Below are 18721 nucleotides of genomic sequence, written 5' to 3'. Positions count from 1 at the left end.
CTGACTATGGAACCGGCTTGCTTCAGCTTGACTTAGCATGTCACTATGGCGCGCCCGCCAGGGCGCGCCATAGTGACATGAATACAAATGGTCAACACGCCTTTGCTATCTGGATGACGTCATCGTATTCTCATCCACATTCGACAGCCACCAGAGCCGCCTGTCAGCTGGTATTGAAGTTTTCAGAGCAGCAGGCCTTCAACTCAACTCTTCCAAATGCCGTTTTGGCCGTGGGGAAATCGCTGTGCTAGGCCACCTTGTCAGCGCTCGTGGCGTGCAGCCTGATCCTGGGAAAGTTCAAGTCGTTAAAGATTTCCCGATACCACGGTCCGTGAAAGATGCCCGGAGCTTTATCGGCCTGTGCTCCTACTTTCATCGTCTTGTCAAGAATTTTGCCAACATCGCCAGTCCTCTCACGGAACTCCTGAAAAAAGACGTGCCGTTTGACTGAGGTACCGACCAAGCAACTGCATTCGGCACACTTACTACGATTCTTACCTCACCACCCATCTTGGCTCATTTTGACCCGTCGGCCCCTACAGAAGTTCGCACCGATGCCTGCGGCCATGGTATTGGGGCTGTTCTCGCCCAGCGGCAACAAGGACAGGATCACGTCATTGCCTACGCCAGTCGCCTCCTCTCCCCTTCAGAATGCAAGTTTTCTATCACTGAGCGTGAGTGCCTCGATCTGTTCGGGCCGTCGGAAAATTTCGACCATAATTTTTCGGTCGGACCTTTTCGGTAATTACAGATCACCACGCGCTGTGCTGGTTGTCGTCCCTCAAAGATCCCACTGGACGACTTGGACGCTGGACTTTGAAACTTCAAGAATACAGCTTCAACGTGACATACAAGTCTGGATGAATGCACCAGGGTGCCGACTGTCTATCCCGTCATCCAGTGGATCCTCCTGAGGCGTCAGCGCACGATTCTGATGCCTGTGTCTTAGCCATATCCAATTTCGCCGACATACGCAACCAGCAACTGCGCGATGACTACCTGCGGCCTATCATCTACCGCCTACGTCTTTATCCCGCGGACCCGTCACTTCATTTGTTTGTGCTACGCGATGGCATTCTTTACCGACGCAACACCAGTTCCGAGGGCCTCGAGCTTCTACTCGTAGTTCCGGCGGCACTCCGTTCCACTGTTCTTGAACAGCTTCATGACGCCCCCACCGCTGGCCATCTCGGAGCAACCCGCACGTATGATCGCGTACGGCGTCGATTTTTCTGGCCCGGCCTTTACCGTTCGGTGCGGCGATATGTTGCTGCTTGTCATTCCTGCCAGCGCTACAAGCATTCTTCCTTGTCCCCAGCTGGTCCTCTTCAACCTATCGACATTCCAAGTGTCCCCTTCTATCGGGTCGGCCTCGACCTCGTGGGACCATTTCCAACGTCTCTAAGTGGTAACAAGTGGATTGCCGTAGCTACTGACTACGCGACACGCTACGCAATCACGCGGGCACTACCTACAAGCTGTGCCACCGACGTCGCAGACTTTTTGCTTTACGACGTCATTCTCCACCACGGCGCTCTGCGAGAGCTACTGACCGACCGTGGTCGCTCATTTCTTTCGAAGGTCGTCGAGGACATTCTCCGTTCGTGTTCCACACGTCACAAGCTCACCACTGCCTACCACCCGCAAACAAATGGACTTACGGAGCGCCTCAATCGCACCTTGACCACCATGTTATCCATGTATGTCTCCGCAGATCATCGTGATTGGGATAGCACTTTGCCTTACGTGACATTCGCGTACAATTCTTCCCGCCACGACACCGCTGGCTTCTCCCCTTTCTATCTGTTGTTTGGCCGCCAATCCACGTTACCTTTTCACAATCTTCTACCATCCGCTACGTCCACTCTCACCGAGTACGCCCGTGATGTAACTGCTAGCGCTGAAGTGGCTCGACAGATCGCACGGGATCGTCTTTCTGCCTCCCAGCTGTCTCAGAAAACCCGCTACGATAGCCATCATAGAGTGGTTACCTATTCCCCAGGCTCTTTGGTCCTCCTTTGGACACTTTGCCGCCACGTTGGCCTGTCATCAAAGCTTCTCTCTCGTTACTCTAGGCCTTATACGGTCTTACGCCAGCTCACTGAAGTCACGTACGAGATCGCTCCTCTGGACAGTAGTTCGTCATCTTCGGTATCCGTTATTGATATAGTGCACGTCTCCCGCCTCACGCCCTACTTCTCTGCACATGATACTGCTGTTTCTTAAGCGCCGAGACAGCGCTACCAACGGCGGGGGTTATATGTTACATGCCATCAGGAACAAGAACGCTTCAACAAGACGATGATGACGAAGAATGAAATAGCGCTCGTGTTGTTGCTGTTCCTCCATCTTGGCAGCAGCTGCTTCTATCTCCGTCTGTATATTTTGTAAATACATTTCTTCTTTTTATACTCTCACCCGTGACAATATTAACGGCAAAAGCACGTAGGCAGTTGCGTACGTCGGCAATACAAAGGCGTGAACAGAGCAGCGCGAGTGAATAAATGGATAGTATATTAGGGTTTATTGTTTTCCGGTCACAACAAACAGCCAACGTAATTAAACTTCACCAGACCGTAGCTTTCAAACAAACTGACTGGCTCATCATCAGTTTTCGAACAATTTTAAAATTTTGGCGAATAACATTTTTGAGTAAGAGAGAGAGGCAAAAGAGCGAAAGGCAGGGAGGTAAGCCAGTATTATGACATCCGGTTTGCTATTCTGCACTAAGGGAAAAGGGAAAGAAAGATGGAAAAAAGAGCGGAGGAAAGAGCGGCCGTGCGTAAACAAACAAAAATAGAAAGGTGCGGCACGGGAGTACTATAGCATATCATATAGGCCACTGCCACGCAGAAAGCTCAATAAGACCTTGATAGATTTCCAGCACGACGACAGTTTGGGTCGACATTTTACTGGATTTCCCGCTCAACTTAATCCAAGCGCCAGCCAAATTGGCTGGCGCTTGGGTTAAATTGAGCGGAAAAACCTGCAGTATTGACTGCCAAGGCAATCCAACACAACCGCTATTGGCCGTCTGTATGCCCTTCAGTGAGGACAGCGAGAAAAAACGCGTTCTATATTTTCTGAGTACATTTATTTACAGCAAGGGTGGATATTTGGCCTTGTTGGTGCGACATATGCATAACGTTAAGCGCAGTACTGGTTTGACGAGGACGGGACAGGAAGTGACATACACACAAGCGCTAACTTTCAACAATGATTTATTGTGAGCCGGATCACTGCATAAATACATGAAAATTGCGGACATCAGGCATGCGCAAATGTGAAGGATCTAGGAATGACAATTCTTTTCTGGACAATGATAATGAAGGTGCGCTGACACAATCTTCGCCTAACTCGTGTATGGTGGCTGATTCAACTATCAACCGCGTGGTCTCATCTTTGTGCGTGCGTACGACAGAGCACTCATAAAAAGCAGGCGAACACCCACACGTGCTGCAATGCGCGGTTAACAAACCATCGCCACCCTTCTTTACATTGTTTTTGTGTTCTCTAAGCCTGTCGTTAAGGCAGCGCCCCGTCTGCCCCACGTAGAATTTCCCACACGAAAGGGGGAGCTTGTACACGACCCCTTCTTTGCATTCCACGTGGCGAACTCTGTGATTTTTATGCAGCCGCGCGCTTTCCCTTTCGTGTGGGAAATTCTACGTGAGGCAGACGGGGCGCTGCCTTAACGAAAGGCTTAGAGAACACAAAAACAATGTAAAGAAGGGTGGCGATGGTTTGTTAACCGCGCATTGCAGCACGTCTGGGTGTTCGCCTGCTTTTCATGAGTGCTCTGTCGTACGCACGCACAAAGATGAGACCACGCGGTTGATAGTTGAATCAGCCACCATACACGAGTTAGGCGAAGATTGTGTCAGCGCACCTTCATTATCATTGTCTAGAAAAGAATTGTCATTCCTAGATCCTTCACATTTGCGCATGCCTGATGTCCGCAATTTTCATGTATTTATGCAGTGATCCGGCTCACAATAAATCATTGTTGAATGTTAGCGCTTGTGTGTGTGTCACTCCCTGTCCCGTCCTCGTCAAATCAGTAATGCACTTAACGTTATGCATATGTCGCACCAACAAGGCCAAAGATCCACCCTTGCTAAGTTCATTTCTACTACAAATGGCCCCTTTTTAGATGTGTCTCCGGATCCTCAAGCCATCATTTCACTCATCGCCGCTGCAACGTGTAGGGCCCGTTCCTATTCCTTTTGCATCCGTAACGGTTTGCTTCCAGAAGACGTCAAGCTACTCTTCTGTGGTTTCCGTCCTTCGACAGGGCACGGTAAAAGAATCACGAAGATTTTGAAATCTGAATGCTACCAGCAAGTACGAATTTATCGACAACTGCTTAGTTCGATATTCTTCGACAACTTGGACGAAGAAGCGGCGAAGCAGCAACTTCGAAAGTCTCTAGGCATTGCTGGTGAAATCACCGAGGCTATTTGGATCCAGCTGTTGTGTGTCCTGCGCGCACAAGTTCCTCTCAAGTCGCCGAGAGCTACTGGTGCCATTCATATGCAAGAGCCTTTGGTCATTACTCCCACCGTCCGGCACGTTCTCTCTTTGGGACCAAAGTTCGCCGCGGAACCGAAGCTCTCTGCTCCTGAACTGTTGTCGCATGTGCGTCGGGTTGCCCGCCAGGCAACCGAATCAGAGGAACCGTGATGCATCTCGGAAGGAGTCGACGTGTTAACACGATGTAAGCAGACATCTTCAAAAATTCCTGTACAACGCGTCATTTCCTTTCTCAAAGACAATTCGTTATACCTTTTACCCGCGGATAAGGAGGGAGGGTTCACGTTAATGTCCCACGAACTGTACCTTTCCAAGGCTAATAAAGCCATATCTGACGTACTTGTTTGCCGCGCGGGTGTACGCCTTTCCGCTGTCAAGAAAAGGGCAAAAGACTTGTGTGAAAAGCTTACATTAGATAGTGTGCTGACAAAGTTCGGTAAATGCAAGAAGGACCATCCCGAGATATTTTTTCGTGCAAAGACACATAAGCCATAAACACCCCTACGAGTAATAGTCTCCGAGATAGGCACGCGGCAGAAGGCCTTAGCAACGTTTCTTCAAGAAAAGCTGAAGTTACTGGAAGTAAATGACCCGTTCCTCATAAAAAAAGTCGCAAGACGTCTTGGACGCTATCGCCCCCCGGACTAACGAAGGGCTGTGTGCCATATCTATTGATATCAAAGACCTCTACTACTCGTTGCCCCGCACTGCATTGCTCGAATGTATCAAGATGGCTCTAGTTCAGTTCGGCTGGATAGATTTCAAGGACGCTTCTGGCATTTCGTCTAGAAACTTCTTAGACCCTTTAGCTACTTACCTGGATTCTACTTACATCCTTTGGGACGGTAAGCCTTTTATCCAGAAGCAAGGCATCTGTATAGGGTCCTGTATCGCGCCCATATTAAGCGACTTGTTTTTAGGTAGCCTCAACAGAACCCTCCTGACGCATCTCACTGGGACTAGTGTTTTTAAATGTTTTAGATACGTTGACGACTACCTGTTTTTAATGAATTGTGACAAAGGTTCCTTTGAATCGGAAGTTTCTAACCTACTCACACTTGTCCGTGACTGCCTAGAGCCATTGCAGCTTACTCACGAAGTCCCGGGAGAGAACGGTTCCCTTAAGTTTTTAGATGTTCGATTGTATTTTCACGACACACACAGGTGCTGGTTGTATGATCCAAGGAGGAGGAGGAGGAGAGGTTGAGGAAAGGAAAAGGCGCAACTTCTGCAACCCTAATTGGGAGCATGGCTCAGCGCCTGTATGATCCAAGGGGAAACACACCTTTGCTGCCGTCTTCGTCATCCCACTCGAAATTAGTCAAGAGGAGCGTCGTCAGGCACTGCCTCGACAACGCTATAAACAAATCATGCCGCCATTTAATGGCAACCAGCCTTGATTGCCAAAACGCTCGCCTCGCACAAGCAGGCTACCCTGACCACCTTCTGGTGTCAGTGGCAGAATCCCTGCTCAAAAAGCCTTCAGGTCGCCAACAGAACGCCGCTGCTGGTGAGATTTCCCGGAAGAGGTTCGCTGTCATGCCATACCTTCACAAGATTTCCCACAACTTAAAAAAAGTGGGCGCTCGAGCAAACATTAGCGTCGCTTTTACGGCTCCAAATAAGCTGGGAAAGTTGTGCAGGCTCAGCAACCCAACTGCTCACAAAGCGCGCGGCTGAATAAAAAATCAGAGTTCGCCACGTGGATTGCAAAGAAGGGGTCGTGTACAAGCTCCCCCTTTCGTGTGGGAAATTCTACGTGGGGCAGACGGGGCGCTGCCTTAACGACAGGCTTAGAGAACACAAAAACAATGTAAAGAAGGGTGGCGATGGTTTGTTAACCGCGCATTGCAGTACGTGTGGGTGTTCGCCTGCTTTTCATGAGTGCTCTGTCGTACGCACGCACAAAGATGAGACCACGCGGTTGATAGTTGAATCAGCCACCATACACGAGTTAGGCGAAGATTGTGTCAGCGCACCTTCATTATCATTGTCTAGAAAAGAATTGTCATTCCTAGATCCTTCACATTTGCTCATGCCTGATGACCGCAATTTCCATGTATTTATGCACTGATCCGGCTCACAATAAATCACTGTTGAAAGTTAGCGGTTGTGTGTGTGTCACTCCCTGTCCCGTCCTCGTCAAATCAGTACTGCGCTTAACGTTTTGCATATTTACAGGCTTTATTATTATTTACAGGCTTTTACACATTCGATATCGCCTTTCGTGCGACCGTCGGTTGAACACTCCGGGTCGCGACGATGTTCCGTGGCCGTGAAACCCGGATTACAGTACACTGCGTGCCCATCGACGAGGATGGCTTCGGTGGCTCCGGCCGGTTGCGGTTTCCACTCCTTCCTTTTGCGCCTCTCGCTCTGGAACACGGCTAGCCATACCAGTCCTAACACGAACACGCCTCCGGACAAGAACCGGTACATGTTGCTGTAGCAGCCGACGTGGTCTCGAAAGAAACCTTCGTGAATAAGAGAACATTAGTTAATTCCATTTGTTTTATATTAACCCATTGTTAATGTTTGCCCAGCCCTCGGCAGCCTCATTAAAGAAAATCCAAGACCATCTACGGAATATTCACATCACGTGTTTTGTATTGTTAGTATGGGCACATCAAAACTGGCGATTAAAAAAAAAAGTCTTGTGATGCAATGCTCAAGTCCTGCTTTTTTCACAACTTAATGTACGAGAGCTTCATACATAAGCGAAGGCAAATATTACGCGAAAAGTGATATCAGTGGAATATTTGAGGTGAAGGAATTGACACTCCTAATTCTAATTAGTGAAAAATTCCCTTTCGTATTGGCTGATTTTCTCCTACATAGCTCGGTCGCAGGAGGTATCAGCCAAGTGAAGTAGACACGATTATATCTGAGCAAGCTTGAATACGCAACACTATTACTTACCTCACCGATTATCTACTTCGTGTTACTGCGGGTATAAAAAAGTAAAAAGAAAAAAATACATTGCCTAACTGCCAACACTGTCTGTAGTTCATGCTCGTCATAAAGCAAGTATGTGTCATAGGAAACCAATATCGTTGTAGTAAAGTACCGTCAAGTAGCTGACAACTCCTAGGAGACCACTCGTGCATGAACGCCAGTGACACCTGTACAGCAGCCATCATTAAGTTGTGGTCTTAGCGTGATAATGCATTTACCTAGTTGATTTCATCATGCTTCACTCGCTCAAAATATCGACCTAATAATAATTTTTACTGTTGGGGTTTAACGCCCCAAAACCACAATATGATCATGAGGAACGCCGCGTAGTGGAGGGCTCCGGACCCCCTGGGGCTCCTTAACGTGCACCTAAATTGAAGTACACGGGCCACAAGCATTATCGCCTCCATCTTAATACGGCTGCCGCGGCTGGGATTCCACCTCCCGGCCTTCGGGTTAGCAGTCGAGCACCATGATCACTATACCACCGTGGGGAGTAAAAACAAATATCGACTGATATTATTAATAGGATGATTCTCCGAATTTAACGGCTGTCGTTTGGCGTCTCACGTCTCACAACAATATAATTTAACTTCGCTCTTTTTGCAAACATGCCATTAGGAGACAAACTATCGCATTTTTTTATAGCTAGAGTGCCGCATTCCTCCTGTTAAAATAACGTAAACTTGCCAGTCCTGCAGAAAAAAATGCCAGGATTGCGTTATGTTCCTTGCCCATTTACAAAAATAACTGAGAGGTATACATAATAGAAAACCTTACACACCACTGAATATCCTTTCGTTGACATATACATCCATTGTTTTTTGGAAAACATCAAGTACTTTTGAAGTAAGTCAACATGTCTTCTTATGTGTTTTGTGGTGCGTATGAGAGAAATCTACAAGCCAAGCTCTTCAAATGTGTGCAAATGGGGCCCTTTTTTCGATAGACTCGCTTTTCTGAAGGATGACCTTGTCGGCTAGTTGGTTGAACATATGGCAGGGAAGCAGCGCGAAAGATGTGTGGCTTTTATCTCCTTGTCTTTCGTGCTACTCACTTTCTATCGCCTTTCTGCCTGATTATATTCATTAGTCCGACATATTTAGTGTGTCAGTGGGCTGTCCAGCAGGCCCGCGAGGCGGCGGTGAGGCAAGGCCTCGACGTCCCCACGTCGGAGACCTAAAGCCCAGTCGGCGAAAGCTCTGCCGCACCATCAATAGAGTTGTTACCAACCAACCAAAGTGGCGGTAGAGAAAACATATTTAGCTAACCTGTTAGACTATACATCAATTATTCATTTAAAGGGCCCACATGCACATGTCGGAGCATTGAGTGAGATGATACCAGAACAGAATGAAGGAAAAAACGGGGGAACTACGCAGTAGTGATGCGAAGACTGATGAAGCAGCGAAGCTGGTGGCGCTTCCTTCCTCCTCCCCATCCTCACTTTCCTTTCGCATCCCTTGCTATGCTATACCGGGTGTTCAAAGTTAAGCTTTATGGCTTTGTTAAAAATCAGCAGTGGGGAAAACGTCAAAACCACCTTTGCAGATAAGTTCTGTATCCAGGGGGACACAAAGTGAGTTCATAATTATTGCTAAATATTGCTAATTATTGCTATCAGCCGCCCAATTAACTAAGATTGAGCACTGAACTTTTTATTGAGTGCAGTAAGCGGGCATATTTGTATTAAAAAGTCGGAGGCAGTCGCGTTTCAACACAATTCCAATTGAAATAATTCTTCTAGCATGTATGCGCCCGGAGAGATTCCGCTGAAATGTTTAATTGAGGCTTGCGTGACTGCGCATGCAAGACAGTGAGCACGGGCGCAAAGCTCCTTCCCGACGTGTCGCGGCAGTTACGTGCGGCGTTTAATCTGACAACGGATCGAAGGATGATAACGGATACCCTTTTGCAACCGGCTGGCGATAGCAAGCAATGACTGCTCGTCACATCAGAGAGGAACATTGCTCCGATCCTCACCGTCTTGCATGCGTAATCATGCAAACCGCAATTAAAATTTTCAGCGGGACATCTCGGGGCACAGGCATGCTAGAATAATTCTTCCAAGTGAAACTGTCTTGAAACGCGACTTCCCTCCAATTTTTTATTACAAACATGTCCGCTTGCTGCAGTCATCAAAAAGTTCATTATTCGATCCTAGTTTACTGGGCGTGCGACATCAATATTATTTGTCGCACTTTGTGTCTCCCTGGATACATAACTTATCTGCAAAGGTGGTTTTCATGTTTTTCCTAGTGATCAATTTTACCAAAACCATAACGCTTAACATTCAATAACCGGTATATACTATACAAGACTATGCTCAGACTAACCTCACACCCTCTACTTTCCGACATGACCATCACTTCCCTTTCCCAATCCGTGCTATAATTTACTCTATATATATATATATATATATATATATATATATATATATATATATATATATATATATATACAGGGTGTTTCAAGAAATGCGTCCAACCTTCTCAAAAAATCTGTAAAATGCGATATTTGATTGCTGCCTTCAGAATTGGTTTTTCTGTAGGGGCGGGGGTTTTAAGAGGGTTAAAGAAATTATTTGGGACCGTAATTAAAAAAGTTATATTATTTAAATTTTTAATTAGTGGAGTTAGGTGGTTGTGTCAAATGGGAGAATTGAAGTTGTTCATTCCAGAAACCCAACCCAACTTTGAGATTTCGAAAAAGTGGCATCTAGTAATAATTACGAAGTAATGATATTCAACCAAATTCAATGGCAAAACCTAAACAGAAACATGGAAGAACACAACTGCCATATTCTTCTGAGACGTTCAAAATGAGTCAATGACTTTTTCTGTAGCGCTAGGCATCTTAAGATGGTTAGAGACATGACTTGAGGCCGTAATTAAGAAAGTTAATATGATTAACTTTTTAATTAGTGGAGTTAGGTGACTGTGTCAAATTGGGTAATTGAAGTCCTTCGTGCCAGAAACCCATCCCAACATTGACATTTCGAAAAATTGACTACCGAAAAAGCAATTCTGAAAGCCCCGAGCAAATATCGCATTTTCCTGATTTTTTGAGAAGGTTGGACACATTTCTTGAAACACCCCGTATATATATATATATATATATATATATATATATATATATATATATATATATATATATATATATATATATATATGTAGCAGCGAATCTGGTGATGGCTGTCTGTTTTTCTATCTCTTGTTTGTTCGTTTTTCTTTATATATCTTTCTTTCTGTGTCTTTCTATCTTTTTTCTCTTTCTTCCCTTTATTTCGTGGCAAATCGTATGCACGGGTATGCACGGCTGTGGTAAGCACGCGGAAGCATATTCTGGAATTTATTAGTTATTCAGCAATTATTCATTGGCTATTGATTGGTTGTCACAACGTATCGGTCATGCATCTTTTGGGTCAGGCTGAGCTCAACTAAGCATTTTCTAGTATTCATAGGTTATTCATCGATTATCGATAAGCTATTGACTTACTATCGATTGACTATTGAGTGGTTACCGATTATTCATCGATTATCAAAAAGCTAATGAATATTATTCGATTGGCAATCACTATGCAACAAATGGCTATGCAAGGAGCTGCTTCGCCCATACCCTCTTGCGCATACCCACCGAGTTTTTGCGAACGCCGCACGCAGAACGAAAATGTTAAGCAGCTGCCCTGTTAAAAGTACCACCAACAAGGTTAACATTGCGCTATGAGTGCGTTTGCGTGTAAACATAACAGGACACCATGGAATACTTTATATGTCAAGTGGCCTGTCTAGCGCAATTCTTGTCGCACGACAATAACGGTCGTGCAGCTACACCACAGCTGCACGAAATGAACGAACCGGTGCAATCCTGCATTGCTTCCAACATTATGCTCAAAACTGTGTACCAACACTTTTAAGTGGTTTCCTAGTTTGCCTTTATTCTTTGTCACTAATAATATCTGGGGTTTAACGTCCCAAAACCACGATATGATTATGAGAGACGCCGTAGTGGAGGGCTCCGGAAATTTCGACCACCTGGGGTTCTTTAACGTGCACCTAAATCTAAGTACACGGGCCTCAAACGTTTTCGCCTCCATCGAAAATGCAGCCGCCGTGGCCGGGATTCGATCCCGCGACCTTCGGGTCAGCAGTCGAGCGCCATAACCACTAGACCACCGTGGCGGGGTATTCTTTGTCACTTCAAAACGCTTAAGTTTGGTGGTGAAAAAGGCGGAAACCTTTTCAGTTGATCTTCATAGCTGCCTCTGCCGTCTCGAATATTTTTGCCAATTTTTCGCGTGTTTCCAAGGAGAACGTAGTTACTAAGTTCATTCGATGAGACGAACACATGCAAAACGCAAGTTTAAGCTTTAGGATGACAAGGGTTACCCGTGCCAATTTCGGTATGCATGTGAAGTTCACAAGGCGGCGAGCTTCTACGTAAGTTAGTGACTATTCGCGGTTGTTACCATATGCCATTTTCAAGAACGGTTTTATGTAGGTGCAAGCCTAAGTGACGCGTGTCGGATTGATAGGTTCGCCTATTGTTTGGGCATGCGCAGATAAGTTTTCGTGCCTTCTTTCATTTCCGCCGTTGTGCACCTCTTCAGTTCTTAGTCAGCGTTTGTGGTGTCATGACTTCTCTCGTGTCCGTGTTTGCACGCCCTGTCTCTATAACATGAATACTTACCAACTAGCTGAGCTCTCCGTTATTTTAAGCTTTATTTCCAGTGCACTGAGCCCTTTTCTATGTTCTTCTACTTATCTGAAGAATCCTGCTTCCTTGTCTTCCTTAATTGCTATTTGTTTGGTTCGCGCTAGGACAATGTCGTGATAATCAAAGAATCGAGTTTGTCCTATTGAAGTTCAGCTCTTGTGCCGGTTTCTGCAAATATCTACCGAACATGCCAGGATGATTTGTGCCATACTTACCACCAAATCCTGGCGTCAAGTCAGATTCTACCAGGAATACCTCAAGGTCCGCTGTTCTACTCCGAGTGACGTTCGCCGCCAGGAGCAGCTGTACGCCGACTGGGTGAGGGTAGCTAACGAGCGTGCCGAATACTTGTGGAGGGTGAAGCTTCGTGAGCTTCAACCGTGCAAGAGGAAGATTTTTTCTACTATTTCACCACCAATAAACCTACTCGTCTTCGGAGGAGCTGTCGTAGATGATAGTCACTGCAAAACCCTAGCCTTGGGGCCAAAACATTACTTTAAACGTAATCTAAAACCAATCGGCGTCTTAAGCCTGCCGCTCAGTATCACTAGACTAGTCGCGCTCGAAGAAGAAGAGCGCTCGCACCGCATTTCAGACTGCATTGCTAGTGTCAAGGGTTCTAATAAGCAACTTAGCACTCCAGATCCTACTCAGCCTTTGGTTACGTATTGTGTGGAGAAGGAACTGAGGCCTGTTAGTTCAGATAAGAAAGGGTATTTCATAATTATACCAAACAGCATGTTCTCAGAAAAAGGGTGAACAGCCATAAAAAGGAATTTTAGGACGGTAAAACTTAAACCATCGGTAGTTAGGCAGCGTGCTGTCGATCTTTTGTTAAGACATAATCTTTAGAGAATAGAGTGCAATGTCAATAAGGCTACATCGCTCACTTTAGAATTGTTTTTTTTTCAGCGAAAACGCATAAGAGCGAGATTCTGTTTCAAGCAATAGTTTCAGAGCAAGGCACCTGGCAAATCGCTGTTTCTAATTACTTGCAGAACTGCTCAACCTCACTGAATTTTTCAGACCTTTTTCACATGCGTAATTTTCAGCCGCTAGTTCAGTTTCTCTCAAAGGAGAACCCTGGTGGTTCTAAATCTTTTAGCATGGATATCGAAGACCTTTGTTATTCCTTGCCGTACGAAGGGTTATTAAAATGTGTTCAATTTTGTATTAATGAAGAAGTGCCGGAAACGGTTTTCACGGATAAGTATGGTGTGTCTGCGGAGGCTTTTCTAGAAATACATTCCATGTATTTAAAGTCAACGCTGGTAGGTTGGAAGGAAGGCATTTATGCGCTGAAATCAGGAATTTGCATTCTTTCTAAGGTTGCTCCGATTATTAGTGATTTATACCTTAGGAAGATCGACAAACGTTTAGAGGACGCCTTAGGAATTTGCATTATAAAGATATTTCGGTACGTGGACGATTACTTGAATATCTGTGGTGGTAATGACATTGAATCGGTGGTTACGTCAGTGAGCGAACAATTTGAATTAAGTGTAGGAGGGCTTAACTTCACCGCCAAGGTGATCAAGTGGTTATGATGCTCGACGGTGGACCCGAACGTTGCGGCATTCAATCCCGGCCGTGGCGGCCGCATTTCGATGGAGGCGATATGCTCGAGGCCCGTGTACTTAGATTTAGGTGCGCGTTAAACCACGTGACATCGTGGTTTTAGGACGTAAAATGCCAAAACTTATTGTATTGAAATGCCATCGGGCGCTGCAGGTGTCTCCAATAAATAAATAACTAAGTAAATAAATAAATAAGTAATGATGTGGAACGTCCTGCAGTTTCGGTGCATGGTGGGACACAAGAGGAAATATTAGAAGATAGGTCGTTAAAGTAAATGTTGCAGAGTACACTTACCAATAAATAAGGGTTTGAGTACGAACAGGGGTCCAGCCACGGCGCCGACGATACCGTAGCTGATTGGTAAGCGCTGAATGCCCATGTAGTCGGCCATGAGGGCCGGGTACATGGTGACGCTGCATCCGATAGCCAAGGAGAGGCACATGCAGGCAGCCATAATCTCATAGTAACCACGTACCAGCGGAAACGTAAATAACACAAGGGACATCCATAAGTAATTAACCGTTGCCAGGCAACTACGCGTCACATATCCCTTGTCGACGAGCAGAGGAATAAACAACCGTCCAAGCGTGTCAGTAAATGAGAACAACGGTATTAGACCTACGGCCGCTTCTAACGCTGTACCCTTGTCGACGGCAAAGTCCACAATAGTGGCCATGAAGACGTCGAAATTGTAACCGAACACAACGTACGTCAACATCACTGCGTAAAACATGGGGTTCTCCAATACGGTGAGTCCATGCCGGATGCTCCAAGGGTTGACTTTGCTGTTTGCGGCAGTATTTGTGTCCGTTTTTTTATCACGGTATGTTTTACTGAACGCAGTGCTATTCACTGTCGTCTTGGTGGCTTCTTTTTCAATGGTGAAAATGTCCTTGGCCTGCTTCAACGCCAACGCGTCATCGACTCGCTTTTTTCGGATCCACGACGGCTCTTTAAGGAGGAGGCTAGCGGCGATGACGTGACTGACGATGGCACCGAAGATCATGATACTGCTGCGGAAATTGTACGTATTCTTGAGATACAGCAGCAGCTTAGGAAATACGAAGGCCGAGCTCGTAGATCCTGCGTACGCAATGCCCAGGGCAAATCCTCGGTATTTTTCGAAGTGTTGGTTGATATACACAGGGAGCGTCATCAGGACAAAGCCAGATCCGATACCTTGCGTAGAGAGAGAGAGAGAGAGAAGAAAGAGAAGGTTGGTAACTATATTTCGAGTTTTCTGCTGCAAGGACAATTCCACACTTTTTGCTTCTGTTGGGAGTTATTCGATACAATCCAACCTAATTCACATTTGTGGTGATGTTCAGGCGATACAATTGCCGGCCATGCAAGCCAGGCTAACCCCGCCTGCTGCAGCATCACAACCATCAGCACCACCACCATGTTGTGACCCCCACTACCACGGCCTTGAATGAAATGAAAACACCTGGGGTTGCGTGGCGACTGGGTTCTAATAATGGCAAGTCAATTGTATTTCATTCTGTCCATTATCTCCGCCAGTTCCTGATTGACTGCTGATTTGTAGAAGCAGAGCCGTACGCGTTTTTCGGACACCTCATTGCTATGCCTTACTCGTGGCATATTTTCATCATCATCATCATCATCATCATCATCATCATCATCATCATCATCAGCCTTTCTACGCCCACTGCAGGGCAAAGGCCTCTCCCATGTTCCGCCAACCAACCCGGTCCTGTGCTTTCTGCTGCCACGTTATACCTACAAACTTCTTAACATCATCTGCCCACCTAATTTTCTGTCTCCCCCTCACGCGTTTGCCACCTCTTGGAATCCAGTCACTTACCTTTAATGCACATTTTATGGCATATTTTAGTTGCACCCAAATCGTGACTGATACTCACAACCCAATATGCACCCAGATCTATGTGTTATCACCATGTGCGGCGGCTAGGAGATGTCCCTTACTTGTTATGTGGTACAAGTAAATGTTCTGTGAACCTTAGTTGCCCTACACCTTCGTGCGTAAGTTTCGGAATAGCCACGCTCCTCTTTCTGTACATTTTCTTTCTTTCATATCCAGAACTCTCAGAACAATTCTTCTATAGATGGAAACAATCTTAGATTTATAAAAACATTTTTTCTAAAGAACGTTTCGTCATATTGAGCTCGCCACAGAACGTGAAAGGAGATAAAAATGACCTCAGAAACGCAAGGCACGATATCAAGCGGTGTTAAAGGTGCAGGAGTGATGTTGTCTTTCGTATCCTATAGTGCATGTGTCAATAGTCCGATGTTCGCTCTATTCTAAATTCTGCGTTTCTTTTGATCTCTATTTATTGAGTAGTACTTGTACTTTATTATTTTTACTAAAGTTATATTTTACACGTCCATATGATTGTAGCTCATAACGCGAAGCTGATATCAAAATTTGTCTAATTAATAACGCTGAGCTACCATTAAAGTTCTTTTTGGCAAATTCATTGTCTCAATTTTCTCTAGCGAGTATGTATTCTACAGTCTCAATGCCAAACCTAAAGTATTGTTGACTCAGTACAAAAATTCACATCCCTCCTCTTAACAGTGCGAGGCAATGCTAACAAACGCCTTTAAAAACAGGTCCACTTGTTCATTCGCTTTTTCCGTCTGAGTAGTGATGTAATGTCTTGCTGATGTTCTCTCAGGATAGTTTGGCAAGATGGCTAGCTTAACCAAAATTGCCTTCTCTGAACTGATTATTTCGTTATTTAGACTTATAATCAGAATGGTTCGCATCGCGATAATTCTTTTTAAGGAAGATTTTCTCGCCACTACTTTTTTTCTTTCCCTTGTATTGCTGGCAATACGTTGTTTTTACAGAGCTGGTTCCGTTCGCACAGCTATTCGCGGGAGCATCGGATTGCGCGGCTGTTGTGTGGAGCTGGCATCCTATGTACAAACATATAACGTTATTTAGGTAAGTTACTTCTCATATGAAGCACTTCATAATTTTAGTTTTTCGATTGCTCAATGCTGAATATTCAGCAATATGCATGAATGATAGTATCCGTTTCGAGATATGCAAGCAACGCACTTTTAAGTCTTAGCACCCAAGCAACGTTACATCACCTGAATCAAGCACGATTCCGTACGTGCGCGTCTGAACGATCTCGGCTGATGTCTTTACTCACTCGCTCTCTATTTCCCTAAATCGCCTCTCTCCTCAGATCTACGTTAGAGCTGCACAAAGCCTACCTAATTCAGCCTGCTGACTGTCGTGTTTTTTTTCGTTTTCCTCTCAACGCTTGTAGAGGCACACGCCAAACACGCACACAAAATGCTTACGTCCATGGAATACTCTTGCAGTAAGGAAACAAGCGCATTATCACTTTTCCCCAAGCACTGAAAGTAACAGCTTATGCTATCTATTGCCCATAGACTCAAACATGGTAGCACATCTTACCGAACACTACCCCTTGAGTTATAGCCATCCATGTTATGGTGGGCGCGAAGCTCGAAGCTATGATGCCGCAACACATAATGACGCTCCCGGCTAGCGTAACAGGCGGCGGTCTGTATTTCTGGCCTAATGGACCCGCCACGAGACCTGCAACAGTGGAAATATTAGACGTCATTCAAGAAACATTCCACCATGGTAGCCATACTTGATAGAATGAAAGACGCCTGATAACTAGCCACAAGAGAAATCGCCTCGAAACATACCATACTAAGGTAATCTTTGATCAATAAACAATAACTACAGTGACGTTGATGACCTTTACTACCGTACTAGTACGTCTCGGTATTTCTATGCCCAAAGTTGTTTACAAGCTGGTAAAAGCTAACTAGCAAAACGACAGGGTACTTTACCTTGTGTATTCGGTATTTTTGAAGATGACCTACAAGTTTTTTGTATCGTGGGGCCGTTATTTTAGTGTGCCCATATATCTGCTGACCAACGGCAGTGAATCAACCAGCAAATTCTACGGCGACCCAGCTAAAGGCAAATGGACCCTTTTCTAGAAATGAAAGAAAATGCTATAAAGTTGTACTTAAGCAGTTGGAAAGAGAGCCATCGAAATGCTGTAGCTTTAAGAGTTATTTCGACAAAGCATCCACACGTCCTGTGCATAAATACAGCAAGACCGAGCAATTTTTGTGAACTTGTAGGCTTCTGGAAGAAGGTCTTAGCTCTCATCCCCTATTGTGCGGACAGTATGCATGCTTGATGGCGTGGTGTACGTTAAAAATAGTATTGTAAATCACAAAGAACGGTACTTTTTTATGTTCTTATCCCGCTATCGTATAGTCTCGACGATGAGCTCCCATTGCTCCAAAGTATTTTTCAGTTTTGATAGTGCTTTCCATTTTATCTGTGTACTCGCTTTACATCCTTCTTGTCGCTGTCCACATTGGTCTGGAGATCTTTCTGAACTTACCGGCCATATTTGCCATGGCTCCCATGAGACATATTGGCCATGCTGCTTGACCACGGCCCACTTGGAATTCGTTCATAATTCCAACGTACAGGAATCCCGATGACCGGATGGATGCGTTTGTGAGAAACGAGATCATAGCGCATATCACAGCTATGTGCCAGCATTGGTCGATCCCTCGCGAAGCCGTAGGTGGTGCTTTCGTCGTCCCGGCACTGCGTTCTTCACGAGAAAACATCCTGCATAGGATGTCCTCGTATAGTTCCCGAAACTACACACACTAAGCATACATGTGCATCATATGAGACTATTCCGTAATTAGGTGAACTGCGAGTAAAAAAATAGGATGGAAATCTTCACCGTCTAATGAATACGCTGTGTACAATCTTCCTCAAATAAGATAAGGATGGAGCAGCTTGACTCAGCTGAAACAAAGACAACGTTTCATTGACTTGGTGCTCGTGCTTATGCAGATTCGGTCGGTCTGTCTGAGCTACGTACTTGCATGGGAGCCGAACAAGTAAATGGGAGGGTATCGAACTAGG

The 18721-nt window shown here is 45.4% G+C and overlaps 1 protein-coding gene across 1 annotated transcript; it reads right to left on the bottom strand.

Moving 5' to 3' along the window:
• Positions 1-247: 247 nt before the first annotated feature.
• Positions 248-18411, bottom strand: LOC119391619 (monocarboxylate transporter 9). Its single transcript, XM_049415347.1, has 5 exons — positions 18180-18411; positions 14077-14961; positions 6839-7007; positions 4840-4903; positions 248-424 (listed from the first exon to the last, which is right to left on the bottom strand). Exons 1-5 carry the CDS (start codon positions 18313-18315, stop codon positions 248-250), a joined length of 1431 nt encoding a protein of 476 aa, XP_049271304.1. The 5' UTR covers positions 18316-18411.
• Positions 18412-18721: the final 310 nt, after the last annotated feature.

Source organism: Rhipicephalus sanguineus, chromosome 4 (genome assembly GCF_013339695.2).
Source record: "Rhipicephalus sanguineus isolate Rsan-2018 chromosome 4, BIME_Rsan_1.4, whole genome shotgun sequence".
NCBI classification, from domain to species: Eukaryota; Metazoa; Arthropoda; class Arachnida; order Ixodida; family Ixodidae; genus Rhipicephalus; species Rhipicephalus sanguineus.
This window is presented reverse-complemented; position numbering and strand designations above follow the sequence as displayed.